This window comes from Eutrigla gurnardus (assembly GCF_963514095.1).
Source record: "Eutrigla gurnardus genome assembly, chromosome: 20".
Classification (NCBI taxonomy): Eukaryota; Metazoa; Chordata; class Actinopteri; order Perciformes; family Triglidae; genus Eutrigla; species Eutrigla gurnardus.
This window is the reverse complement of record NC_139931.1, coordinates 19,657,668-19,671,651: the sequence shown is the minus strand read 5'-3', so window position 1 is coordinate 19,671,651 and position 13,984 is coordinate 19,657,668. Positions and strand designations below refer to the sequence as shown.

The following is a 13,984-nucleotide window of genomic DNA, read 5'->3' as shown; positions in this document are numbered from 1 at the left end:
TGAGTTCCCATGCTGCGTATAACTGCATGGTAGTCACATGCTACTCAGCCTTTACAGGTTGTGTTTGCTGCCTTGCTTAATCTGCCAACATCTGTCTTTTGTAAAGCATGTGAAGCTGCACATAAACTCAAACAGTAGGTGTGTGTTTGTGTCGAGCTGTAAGAGGAAGCCTGGCTTTGCCTCTGCAGCCTAGTGTCAAAACACACATGAACGATGTGAACGATGAGTCTTGTCTACTTGTGTAGATAGTGGCTTCAGATAAGGCATTTTTAAATGTGCTTCATATCGCAGGTTCCAACTCAAGTGTTGAGTATTGTGGCAAACACATTTCACTTGCAGCTACTGACATCTTGTGGTGCTTCTTTGTTACTACAGAATCCATTGTGGAGGACAGTTAACATACGTTTGTTGTTGTACTGGTTAATGATGGTGGAAATTAGATTTTTACCCAGCATCCATCTGGTGCCAGCTTCTATTTACAGAGGCTATTATTATTGGCTTCTATCTTTTATTTGAGGATACATTTTACACTTACATATTATCTCTTGCTTTCACGTTAGGTCTTGTGTACGACAGTCTGATGTTGAAGCATCAGTGTGTGTGTGGCAATGCTCACATCCACCCAGAGCATGCTGGGAGAGTGCAAAGCATCTGGTCCAGACTGCAGGAGACGGGCCTGCTGGGCCGCTGTGAGGTATACACACATACACACACACACACACACACACACACGCACGCACGCTGTGATGTCACGGTTGGTGCCCACACTGCAGGCTTATCCAGCATGCACTACAGTACACTTCTAACATCTGCCTCCCAGAAGTGGAGTCGAATGCCTTCATCATCATTTACTGCAAAGATCTGTTTCCATCACACTTCAACACATGTCTCTGTCACACCAAATTTTCCATCTCATGCAGACAGTTTCTTTTGGTTTTACAAAAGTTAGTTGATTCCATTCTATTATTTTCATACCTGCAAATTAAAACTGTGTGTGTGTGTGTGTGTGTGTGTGTGTGTGTGTGTGTGTGTGTGTGTGTGTGTTTGTGTGTGTGTGTGTGTGTGTGTTCAGAGGATTCGGGGGCGTAAAGCGTCTCTGGATGAGATCCAGTCTGTTCATTCAGAGTTCCACACTCTGCTATATGGAACCAGCCCGCTGAATCGACACAAACTGGACCACAAGAAGCTGCTGGGTACCTATCTATCTGAATGACCTTTACCTCTGTATAGTATATAGTTGTGACCCATATATAGGTTGACTGGTTTACCCAAAACAAACAATTTAGCTTTGTTTTAATTACAATAAATGGATAAAAAAGGATGCTGAAATAACTCCATAATGATGGTGATCAGTAAAAAGTCTGAAGTCATGCTTTGTTAGGTCTGTCTGCAAGACAACAAGATAACTACTTTTAAAATGCTGTTTTTCTGAATGGAGTCTGGTGGATGGGTGCTAGGCTATGCTAACATTGTAGCTGCTCCATCAACACTCCAAATAAGGTCATCTAGACATAAATACAGTAGAGACCTTGTTGTTTGGACCACAGACAGTCTCTGGTTCCTCCACATAGTCTGGTCTGGTCTCTGGACTAATGTGAGCTACTATCTAGACCTCTAGGGGACCACAGACAGTCTCTGGTTCCTCACATACATGTTTACACATAGAGTGGTCTCCCTCTGAGTCAGTAGCTTCAGTGACGACAGGTCACAGCTTCTCACCAGTTTCTGGCTCGAGTTGAAAACTCGTACCACCTAGCTGGCTTCGTGTTTGGTGGGAGCACACCATTCCACGCTACAAGACCTCTAACCTCTTCTGTGATTGGTTGTTTCAGGCCCAATCAGCCAGAAGATGTATGCTGTTCTTCCCTGTGGAGGAATAGGGGTGAGGCTGTCTACATCTCTTATTTATTTGTCTGTATACCGGTGGTTTTTAGCTCTGGTTTTGAGCTCTGTGCTGCCCCCCGCAGGTTGACAGTGACACCGTGTGGAATGAGATGCACTCGTCGGCGGCCGTCCGCATGGCGGTGGGCTCAGTCATCGAGCTGGCCTTCAGAGTGGCGGCGGGGGAGCTGAAGGTAACGCGTGGAGAAACACTCCGTCTTCTGAAGCTAAACGCGACACGTTGTCTGACCTCACTCTGTCTGTGTCACTAGAACGGCTTCGCTGTGGTCCGTCCACCGGGTCACCATGCTGAGGAATCCACCGCCATGTCAGTACACAACACTACTGTTACACAGCCAGATATGTCACTGCAGCACATGGTGATGACTAAGTGTGTGTGTGTGTGTGTGTGTGTGTGTGTGTGTGTGTGCGTGTGTGTGTGTGTGTGTGTGAACAGGGGGTTTTGTTTCTTTAATTCAGTAGCCATCACTGCCAAGCTGTTGCAACAGAAACTGGGAGTGGGCAAGATCCTCATCGTGGACTGGGTGAGTAGAATGGATAAACAAGTTCGCCTTCAAGTTAAGAATAATATACTGTACTGTTTATAATGATTTTTATTCATTTATTTTTACTGAACTGATTCCTACTGTCCATATTCACTTAAACTGATTATAAAGATGACTGTTAAGCTCACTGTTTATATCATTAGAGGCCAAATGAATTCAAATACCTCAAACTGAAACACTCGAGGGACATAAAAGCCTTCTCTCCATTTTTAATACATCTGTGTTTATTATCTATGCCAACCATTTCCGCTGATGGTCACCAGTTAGCATGGTCACTCTTTACACTGAAACCCAGTTGTGATCCTGTCTGAATTCTGCCAACATGCGCACCCAAAGGTTTGATAATAGACTCATTTCCAGTCACAAATCCTCGTCTTGTACGTTATTTTGTTGTTATTTTGTAACTTAGTAAATGAAAACATTTCCTATTGGAAGCTGGAACTGTGCTGCAACACGTATCAAACTTAAATCATGTCCAACATCTACCAGGTGACTCTGCTGCTACTACTTCACGTTATAGGGATGGTTTAGGTTTTTTTGAAGTGGACTTTTAGGTGTATAAGCTACAGTAATATGGGAGCAAAGCAATGACGGGGCAGCAGCGAAACCTATTTTAACCACTTAAAATATCATGTTAAGAGTGTGCTATATTTAGTATATTTTGTTGTCCCTTGCTGTCAAACAGTCCTTTCCGATGGGGAACTGAAGCCACTTCATGCTCTCTTCACATCCACCAGACTCCATTTAGAAAAACAGTCATTTTACATCGCAGAACACATGACTTTAGTAAATCTGAACTAACCCTTTAAACCACCAAAGTCACACAATCACACAAACAAACAAACAAACCAATCATGGCAGAGGTAGACCAGCAACTCCTGTGTACTGTGAGGTAAAATGACTGGTTTTGTCAATGGAGTCTTGTGGCTTTGAAGAGCGCATAGGGAGTTCCTCCATTCCCTGTTGGGTAAAGGCTATCTGGTAAAGCGGTGAAAACATTCTAAATATTAGAATAGATATGATATGAAAATATCATGTCACTGGCCAAAATTGCGATTCACAATATGATCATGATAATTATTGATACATTCCTAAAACTCTTAAAATGACAGGAAAACATACGGGTATCACTTTTTTGTATTTTTGTAAGAAACAACCAAATAATCTTAAATCAGATTTTCATGAATCTAAAGAGCTCCCTGCGTTACAAAAAAAGCAGATTACATTTTTTTTTTACCAATTTTTGTATCCTGTATTTTTTCAATCAGGCTCGTTTTTTCACTTGTCTCCCATGATATAGCTAAACAGTTTTTTCCAGTTGCCCCTGACGATAGTTAAGATTATGCCGATTAGGGATGGGATTTCATCACGGATCGCCAAAAAAACCACTCACGATAAGTTGATCGGGGAATTTCCATTCTCGGGATATTCGTAAAATATCATAATTTATTAATATCATTTATTTATCAAAGTAGTCATCCAAATAGTTACTGTAGTAAGAGTAAGAAAGTATTTTGACTAACTGATTTTTTTTTAATAATCAGAGCATGAACGTAAACTATCAATGTGCAAATTCAGATATTGCCAAAAAATATCCCTCTAACTAAAACAATAATACATTCAATCTTTACAAAATAACATAAATTAAGGCAAAGGGTCCTTCCCTAGAACCTTTTTAACAGTGCAAATGTAACTTCCTGTATTCTGGTGCATTTTAACGTGGTTTGCTACTTTTATCTGGCTGTGAGTTAAATAGGACAACTGTAATATGGAGTATGTTCTCCAGTAAACTACATCCCCCTTATTCCTGATGTAGTATATTCTTTCCCATTGATAATAACGAGTCCTAGCAACGTGAGCTACGCTGCGTTTGATTGGAGAAAGGGAGTCATGTGAGAGGCTTTGATGGAAAGGACAGAAATAAACCGATCACGCATTGAATAAAAAATAGTTAAAAAATAAAAGTAACGAGTGGAACGTAGTGCAATGTAAAAGTAAAAAGTAGGTTGTATTAAAACTACTCTTACAAGTACAATCTATCCAAAAAGTAACTTAAGTAAATGTAACGCGTTACTACCCACCTCTGATATTCACCATGATGAATTCATGTTTTTATCGTGATCAGCAATAAAATCCTACATGGTCCCTGTCATCGCCAGCACTTCATCTGATTTCTGTTACGTATCAGATGTAATTTGATTGGCTGCTGCCTCCTTACGTAGCAGTACATTGCTTTGCTCCAATGCTGGTGCTCCTGTTCTTCTCCAAACTGGGGGTCGTACCGATCGCCATCCACTGGAGGTAATACGCTGGCTTTTCATCAGTACCGAATACGACGCCACTTCAAAAAGTCCAATTATCCTGAACAAGCACAGAGGATTCATCTGGAAAAAGTGTGTCTCCATCATAACAACTCATTGACCTTCTTCTCTGATGCCACTGTGACCTGTCACTGCAGGACATTCACCATGGCAACGGCACCCAGCAGGCCTTCTACAGTGACCCCAACGTCCTCTACATCTCCCTCCATCGCTACGACGATGGAAACTTCTTCCCCGGCAGCGGAGCTCCTGAGGAGGTACGAACACACAGAAGTGGAACCAGTGTCGTTCTTCATGGTACACCCACTGGGGACACTGGTTCTTAACAACCTCATTTAAACGTGATTACTTCAATGCCTTTTGCTGCGACTTGTCTCGCTGCGCTGCTGCCACCAGCTGTCCATCAGTGGAACAGCCTGAAAATGTTGTTGACGTTTGCTTTGGCTTCAGCTCCTTCTGCTGATGAGCCTCCTCTGGATCCCCTTCAACGATCTGTCTGTACACACCTATTACACAAGAGATACAAACACAGTGGACACCAGCTTAAAGTCAATGCAAAGATGGGAAAAGGCAAGAATTCTGTATTTATTTCTGGATGGCGTTGATGCCTCTGATCGATCCGAACTCCATTCAGAAAACAAGCATTTTAAAAGTGACAGTGTTTCCGTGACAATTCACTTGCCACAAACCATCTTTTTGATGTACAGTAAACACACTACACATTTGGATACGTGTGTGTTGAAGTATTGACGTGTTTTTCGACCATAACACATTGTCAGAACAAATAAGGGGGAAACGTTTTCTTTCTCTCAAAATGTTTTCCTCCTCTGCCTACTTCTTCATCTCTTCCTCCTCCTCTTCCTCCTCTAGTTCACCCCACTCTTCCTCTCTGTCCAGTATCTTCCTCCATTGTTGTCCAAAACATGTGTTCATCTGTGGCCTATTTCTAGAGCTCAAGCTCTGGTTTGTAAGTGAACTCACGTGTATCAAAACGTGGAAAGGTGAAACAGTGCAGCAGCGTAGTATTCAGTGTAAACCACTAGTGCTGAATGTATATTCATTCCCTTTAAAGGCCTTATACAGCTCTGATAGTAACAGCAATGCAAATATGCATATCATGCTAATAAAACGTGTCAGCATGGACTGCTTCTCGCTGCCATCTGCTGGAACAGCTGGGAATGGCTAGACCTGATTTAAGACTTGTATTTCTTACAAGAGTGGAGCAGAGTGGCTGAATGTCTTTTCTGCTTCAGTAACGGTCAGCGATAGAGAGACTGAAAAGAACAGTCTCTCTCCTGATTGGCTACGCAGCCAATGAATCACATTGTTTAATTGGTTTTCGTGCCACTGCATACGGCACCCTTTTCACTACCATTTACTAGAATTAGATGGATGCAGGATCATTAGGGGGGAAACGGCATAGACAGTTAATTATGTGACTGTGTAGCTTGAATCATATTTCACTAATAAAAAAAGGAAACATTATTTGAAACATGTAAGAATAATTGATTAAGTTTGCTGACTCTGAAGTAAGTGTTGGCAGAAGCAGCAATACAATGTCCCTCCTGTAGGTCAGTACAAAGTAGGGGTTCAGTACTTTGCTCAAGGACACTTGGACATGCGGGATTGGGGGAGTCAGGGATTGAACCTACCGCCTTTCGATTCGTAGATGACACACAATCACAAGTCCCTCCTCGTGCTGTCTGCAGGTGGGATCAGGTGCAGGTGTCGGCTTTAATGTGAACATAGCGTGGACCGGAGGAGTAGAGCCACCTATGGGTGATGTGGAGTACCTCACTGCCTTTAGGTAAGGGTTATTATTCACATTGTGGGATTCTTATCTTTTGAATACATTTAAATAAATGCACATTACATGGGGACATGATTTCCAACATCAACAGAGAGAACATAGTCAAATGTAATCGCTTCACTACGGTAATCAGACCATGATTTTAGGTCCGAAGCATAAGTAAATGTAGGTTTGTGTGTGTGTGTGTGTGTGTGTGTGTGTGTGTGTGTGTGTGTGTGTGTGTGTGTGTGTGTGTGTGTAGGACCGTAGTGATGCCAATCGCCCAGCAGTTCAGTCCAGATGTGGTTCTGGTGTCTGCGGGCTTCGACGCAGTGGAGGGTCATCTGTCTCCTCTGGGAGGATACAATGTCTCTGCCAAGTGTGAGTACCAAACCGGTTACCATGGCGACCCGTTTTTGAAACACTGTTGGCACGATAGCCGAAGTACTTTATGTTTGTGTTCCTTAACTGTGACTGTGATTGGCAGGTTTCGGCCAGCTCACCCAGCTGTTGATGGATTTGGCGGGGGGGCGCGTCGTCATGGCGCTGGAGGGCGGCCATGACCTCACAGCCATCTGCGACGCATCGGAGTCCTGCGTTTCATCGCTTCTGGGAGACCCGGTGAGGGAGACCGCCAGAGTACCATCATTATTCATGGTTTATTTAAAAACTCACCAGAGACAGAAAGTACTACTTTGTGGTGACTTGAGTACCAACAGTTTTACTTCCCAATACAACATATCGTCTGTTTGAATTTGAATGTAACACTTCAACATTCAACAGTTACATTATATCCAGAGAGAGTTGAGACTTGGTTAGCATAGCTTAGCATAAAGACTGGAAATAGTGAAACCGTTAGCTTGGTTCTGTTCAAAGTGGAAAATACACTCCAACGTCTTACTCTGGAAATACAGGTGGGACAGGAAGTTAAAGGCCATCAGAGCTGGATAGGTGTTGAGACGGCAGAAATGTGCTATGTGGATGGAAATGGTTTTTCATCAAGTAACAGTTCCAGCGTACAACGCCACTAAAATCATATTTTTTTTTCACATTTTTTGTCAAACCCTGGTGGTTTGATGAGCTTTAGGGGTGCCGGTTGGTATATTTTTCTACTTTTTACAGAGCCAGACTAGCTGTTTCCCTCAGCTCCTGCTCATTTTACTAAGCTAGGATAAGCACAACTTCTCACTCTTGAAGGGAAGGAAGTGATCATCCCAATATATTGAACTTTTCCTTTAGACACAGCCGATCAACAGCCAGCAGTCTTGTGTTAGATGTCCATCCATCCATTTTCTACCGCTTATCCTGTATTCAGGGTCGCGGGTGTGTTAGATGTGTGTGTGTTAAATCTACTTTCCTGTGTTGAACCTAAACACAGTTGGTGTTAACACACGTCTCTGTCTGTCAGTGTGACTCTGTGTTTCAGTGGCCTCAGGAGCAGCCGTGTCCCAAAGCGTGGGCCTCGCTGGAGAGAGTGGTAGAGATCCAGAGTAAGAGACTCACACACAGGAAGTGAACACGATGACGAGAAGCGACATCGTGTCCTGATCCTTGTCCTCTCTGTCCCTGCAGGTAAACACTGGTCTTGCCTCCAGAGTTTGTCTCAGACCAGTGGCCACTCGCTATTGGACGGCCCCCTGGGGGCTCAGGGCCAATCGGAGAAGGACGAGGCAGAGACGGTCAGCGCCATGGCCTCCCTGAGCGTCGATGTGGAGCAGCCGGGCTCGGATCCTGACAACACAGACACCAGCAGGTCGGCCATAGCTTCACAACGTTGTTATGGGAGAAGCAGCCAGACGTAGCACAGAGAGAACACACAGTCACGAGCACAAAGACATATCACTGAGGCTTTTCAGTTTTTAATTCACCAAGATATAATGCGTTATAAATAATAATCATAAATAATATCACATGAAGGAAGCAAGAGTGTATATATATATATATATATATATTTATATATATATATATATGAGTGTATATTAGGGGTGTGAATCTTTGGCTTCACTTCGATTCGATTAAGGATACAGTAGTTGGCGATTCAATTCAAGGACGATTTTTTTTTTGTAACGATTCGATTCGATTCAGTAACTTGTAACCAAAATTCTATATCCATGAAATAAACATGCAATGATGGGAGTGAGACTATCTGTATTCTTCTGAAAGGTGAAAAAATAACATATTTATTCTATAAAAAAGTAGTCCTGCATAATATTTTATGCTGAATACAAAAATGTAATTAAACATTGCTCAGTTTTTTTAAACATTATTCAGTAGACTACATGCTGTCAGGGAGAGAGTGTCTTAAACGTATTAAAACATTAATCGCGTGTGTGTGTGTTAATACTGTTTATATGTATATTTATGTGTGTATATATATATATATATACGTATGTATGCATTTTGACAAGTGCTCTGAAACGTGACATGGTTTTTGACCTCAGGTCCACAGAGGAGCCAATGGAAGAAGAGCCTGTATTATAGGAAGAGCTTAAAGGAGGATCACACAAAAAACTACAAATTCACCTCCTTCTGGCACCTCCTCTTCCTCTTCCTTCGCGGAGTGTGTGTCGGTAAACACACACACACACACACACACACACACAGAGCAGAATTGAGGAGGACTCTAATTTGCTGAGGAGAACATTGTGGAGGCAGAAGAAGACCAGGACTGTGACAAACACGGACACATCTCTTTTTCTTCATCGGGCCCAGGAGGAGCAGACGACTTGTTGGCATCTCCATGGAAACCAGAGGAGGAGAGGGTCAGCAAGGAGACACGTCTTATAACCTGCATATTTTACCACCTGTACACAGCACCACTGAATTCTTCTGTCTTTCTATCCCGTCCCTACTCCTGTGTGTCCACAGCGGGACGATGGCTGTGGACATTGGACTGTCAGACACCAAGCGGACGACTTGTCTGCTTGTCCGTCTGTTTGGGCTGGCGGACGGAGGACGAGTAAACCGTTTTAAAATGAACAGAGGAGGAACTAGGTGCCTTTTTTTTTCAAAAGACTAACCGTCAAGTCAGAAACCACAAAAACACCACCGCCGCAGCACCTCAGCAAACCAACCAGCCAATCAGGACTGAAGAAACACCGATGCACACGTTCATACTGCTGTCCTTCCAGTCAGTTCATCTTTGAGTCTTTGTTTCTTCATCTGGATGCCTTAATTTGTTCTTATCTCACTATTCAGCAACCTGGAGAGAGAGAGAGTCATGAGAGTTGATATAGATATATATTCACAAATGTACTGAAACTGCTAGGAATCGTATTTTCTTTCTAATCTGATGATATTCATGCCCGGTACTCCCAGCAGACTTTCATTTTTATTTTCGGGAAGAAAGCCTCTAAAGCCATTGTAACACACTGGACGTCTCCAGTAAAGGTCTCCAGTGAATATTAATGTAACGTTCATGATGATATTCAATCAGACTTTTATGGGATCTGGTGGAAGTGTCTCAGGATCAGGCCTGTTTCAGCAGTATTCATTGGTCGAAATATGTAAACAACCTCTCCCTCTCTCTCTCTCTCTCTCTCTCTCTCACACACACCCACCACACACACACACACACACTCATTTTGGTTGAGAGTCATGTGACCTGAGCCCCGACCCAGGGGGATTGTGGGATTGTGGCACGTTTTCGAAACACCACAACGACCACCACGTCCCTCTCCTTCTTTTTTTTTTTTTTTTTTTTTTAATTGTGATATTTCCTCTTTGGTGTAAATACTTCCTCCTGTCCTGTTGCCCACGGTTACGTCACAGCAGATTCAGTGTGGTCAATTTTCTATATCTGTACATACATATATGTATAAAAACACAAAGTACTTTCTCTTTTTGTACAAAAAAAAGAAAAAAATTATACATACCACAATATATATATATATATATATATATATATATATATATATATAGTTTTATCCAATGGAATTGGATTTATGAATATATCTATTTGGAGGTTGGATGTTTTAAAGTTTGGTTGACAGGAAGTAAGCACATGGTCTGACGTCATCAGACCTCCACCTGTTTGTTTGTTTGTGTGTTTGTTTGTTTGTTTACAGACGTTGACGACGGCTGGATACTGTTGTCGTCGTGGTTATTGTCGTTGGGAGGTGGACAGCAAGCTCCTGTTCCTCTGGTAGGACCAAGCAGGCAGTGCTGCCCTCCACAGCGAAACAGCAGCAACTACAGAGAGGGGAATACTAAGGTCAAAGGTCACGTCGGTAAAAAGTTTGGTCCAGTGATGATGTATTTTTGTAGTCCAACAGGGACTTGCTGTATGCTGCAATCCATTGGATTGGCCGACATAGACACACCTTGACGTCATGGCAACCTGGCACGCAGTGATCTGTCAGCAGAAGTTGCTGTTTTCCATCTGGAGCAACGTTGTAGTTGCCATATCTTTAATGTCATCATATTTTGAATGACGATAGGTCATACAGGTGAGAAATGTCTCCCCACACGTTAACACGTTCTAAATGTAGGGATGGTTATGGTTGTGTTGGGACAGACAGAACCAGGAGAACCAGCCCGGAAGGTTTCACTTCCAACTTCCAATGGATTGCAGCGTTAGTTTGCCCCTCTATGGTTTATGAAATCCATAGCGTTCAATGTTTCCAATCATTATTGCCGTCTCGGTCTCGGAGATGAACCGCTTTCCGGTTGGTCCTCAGAGACGAGCAACTAGCAACAACACAGGACACGCTGCATTAAGTTTTCCACCGTTTCCCCTGAGGATAGTAACTCATGTTGATATTCTTAAGGAAGAGCTCCCACTTCCTTTATTTATATTATATCATTCATATTTTCAATATTTTTGCTGTAACAAATGTTATGATTTTACCCCGATTTCTTTAGCTTCATGCTTAAGCTGCACTAACCAATAAACCCTAACAAACCAGACACTTATAGAAGACTCCGGTCCAGGGCTGCACAATGTCCTGTTTCAGCATCCACATTGTGATGGTCACATCGCAGGACGCGTCATGTTAATTCAACGGGGGCTCCCAGTGACAGACTGGGAGACAGTCCAGAGTGGGAGGGGCCTGCTGCGATGTTGGCAGCCCGCCCTTATAGTTCTGTCCTCTTAGGCACGCTCACACTCAGCGATATGAACCGTGGCCAAGCACACGCCCCAGAGTTTGCTTGGCTAGCGTGATGCTTCTGGCATCCCTGGCACAAATAATAATAATGTCCAAAATCCTCCCCAGCTACTCACATGCTCTGATGTTGAGTGTTGACTTGTCGGTAAGGTTGCAGTCATAGTTCTCTCTCTTCTTGGAAACTACGTAAAGCCATGTGTGTGTTGTATTATGACTTGATGACGTATGTTCACGAGGTCACGGTGATCAGGCCCGGTTGGTGCTGGAGCATTGTGAGTGCAGGGGGAGGGGGGGTAGTTGTGCTTCGGCACGGTACGGGGTCAACTGAGTAAAAGCAACAAATCAACGCCTTTACCTTAAAAATGTACAAAATTGAGGGTGAAATTTCCCGTGTGTTTTCATATCACAGTTTATACTGCAGAGACTACAACATTGCAATGTCGGTTGTTCAATATGGTGCAGCCCTGCTACAGTTCAGTTGGTGCATCCCCTCAGCTGGCTCTAACGAGGACCGTTCTGACATATGACACTACAATTCTCATCCGTTCCATTCTTACTCCGTTATCACGCCGTCGCCGTAACGCGAGCGTGACTCAGTGGACACAGCGCTTCAGAACTGGACCATCCTAGCAACCCCAGCTACAGAAACGTAACTCGGCAACACTGTTGAGTGGCGAACTCTCCAACCTGACTAAACTGCATTTCCCAGGACCCTCTGCGGTGTTGCGAGTGTTGTAGCCGACGCTGCTACCTCCGGGCCTCATCTGTTCAAAGCAATACAACACTGACCGGGGAACTACGATGTCTAGCGTGAGGGTTGCCACGGTAACAGAGCAGACAGCAGCTTCGTTGGTGGAATGATTGATCACTCCATGGATGGATTTATTGAGCTGCTGTTTTTTGGTACTGATGTGAACACTAAAGCCATTTCGTCCGTGATAGCGCCTCATGGTGGTGGGGGGGTAACATGGTAGGGTGGTGTCGACGTCTGAGCTCAGCTGGAGTTCATGCGGGGCACAAAGGAACAAAAGCAGCCGGAGTGGAACAAGCAAGCAGCAACGAAAAACGCCTTTTTCATTTCATCGCCTATTCAACAATAACTGTCTGTCCGTCTGTCCTCCAGAAGACAGATTCTGTTGCTATCGGCGATCTAAACCCCACTAGGATCTCCCCAGCTGGGTTCAAATTACAACCAGCAACCTATACATTCAAGAAACTGTCTGTTTCCTGTCACGAGGGCAGCATCTAGTGGCCATTAGAGGAGTTGCAGCCTAAAATCTCAAACTGATGCCTAACTCTGTTTAGCTTGTTCCGAGACTTATTTTGGGAGTTCAGCGGCCAAAAAAGAAGTCAATAAAAAGAGAATCACGTGGTCCAATCATCCTCCATGTGGGAGAGGTTGCTGCTTGGTGTTGCACACGGATCTGAAGGGGGGGGGGGGGTCTGATGGCTTTTAAGAGGCTTCGCATCTTTACTGACACTGCACACACACGCAGGTGAAACGCACACTTTCACACACACTATTTTGCTACACAAGGTAATGCTGTATATTTCTTAGTATGTTTGATACTGTGGTGTAAACGTTGTGTCCTGCTATGATGCAGAGGAGGGGGGGGGGGGGGGGGGGGGTTCACCTGTCACCTCCTCTCTTTGGCCTACATCTCTGTTTTTCGAGGGGGGGGTACACCTCTCTCTCGTCTCGACTCGTGACTGAACCTGTTTTTGGAGAAGCGGCGTTTCTGTTGGAGAACCTGATCACAAGCACATTCCTGACTCTTCTCTGTGCCGTTGTTTTGCCCCCATCCTTTCCTGTTGCGACAATAAAACGTGTCCAGTTCTTACCGAATCACATGTATATAAAGTGCATATATGTGTACACATGTGCAATACACGCTATTCGAGCAATCTCTTACTGTGACTATTATTGATGATGATACTTCTCCCCCTGTGTTTCCGTCTCGTCCTGACCTCCTGCTGATGAATTCTGTCGCGGGAGCTTAAAAAAGGGACGAAGGGGACTCTTTGGATTCTTCACACTCAGATTCATTTCAGGGGTTTGTGGACATTTTATTGAAGCCCTTTTTTTTATTACTCTCACTGTAATGTTGTGATGTTGATCCTGATTCTCTGTTTCTTTGTGTTTTTTTTGTTTTTTTTAAGTGGGCCTGTTGTTAAACTTGTCTGGAAACTCAATAAAGCAATTCACTGACCGTCTGGTGTGGTTCTCCGTACTCCGTCGTGTCTAAAAGGAACTCAGTCTGCCGCCCAGTAACTCCACGGCTGCTTGAGAACGAGCCGGGCTGCTGGATTCCCAGCATG

At 43.7% G+C, this 13,984-nt stretch overlaps 1 protein-coding gene across 4 annotated transcripts in view; it reads left to right on the top strand.

Annotated features, from left to right (window-relative positions):
* The window catches only part of hdac5 (histone deacetylase 5), a gene marked incomplete at its 5' end in the record, with an annotated part of 56,790 nt that extends 44,059 nt beyond the window's left edge, over positions 1-12,731 (top strand). For 3 of the 4 annotated variants that reach the window (XM_084036640.1, XM_084036641.1, XM_084036639.1), the window contains 13 exons: positions 561-694; positions 1,073-1,193; positions 1,833-1,882; positions 1,968-2,075; positions 2,154-2,209; positions 2,339-2,426; positions 4,906-5,025; positions 6,478-6,575; positions 6,820-6,938; positions 7,045-7,178; positions 7,966-8,047; positions 8,130-8,310; positions 8,999-12,731. In XM_084036640.1, the coding sequence (XP_083892766.1) occupies positions 561-694; positions 1,073-1,193; positions 1,833-1,882; positions 1,968-2,075; positions 2,154-2,209; positions 2,339-2,426; positions 4,906-5,025; positions 6,478-6,575; positions 6,820-6,938; positions 7,045-7,178; positions 7,966-8,047; positions 8,130-8,310; positions 8,999-9,038 (1,331 nt within the window). In that variant the 3' untranslated portion in view covers positions 9,039-12,731. The remainder of the gene's footprint in view (positions 1-560; positions 695-1,072; positions 1,194-1,832; positions 1,883-1,967; positions 2,076-2,153; positions 2,210-2,338; positions 2,427-4,905; positions 5,026-6,477; positions 6,576-6,819; positions 6,939-7,044; positions 7,179-7,965; positions 8,048-8,129; positions 8,311-8,998) is intronic. The other variant, XR_014599011.1, reaches the window with a different exon arrangement.
* Positions 12,732-13,984: the final 1,253 nt, after the last annotated feature.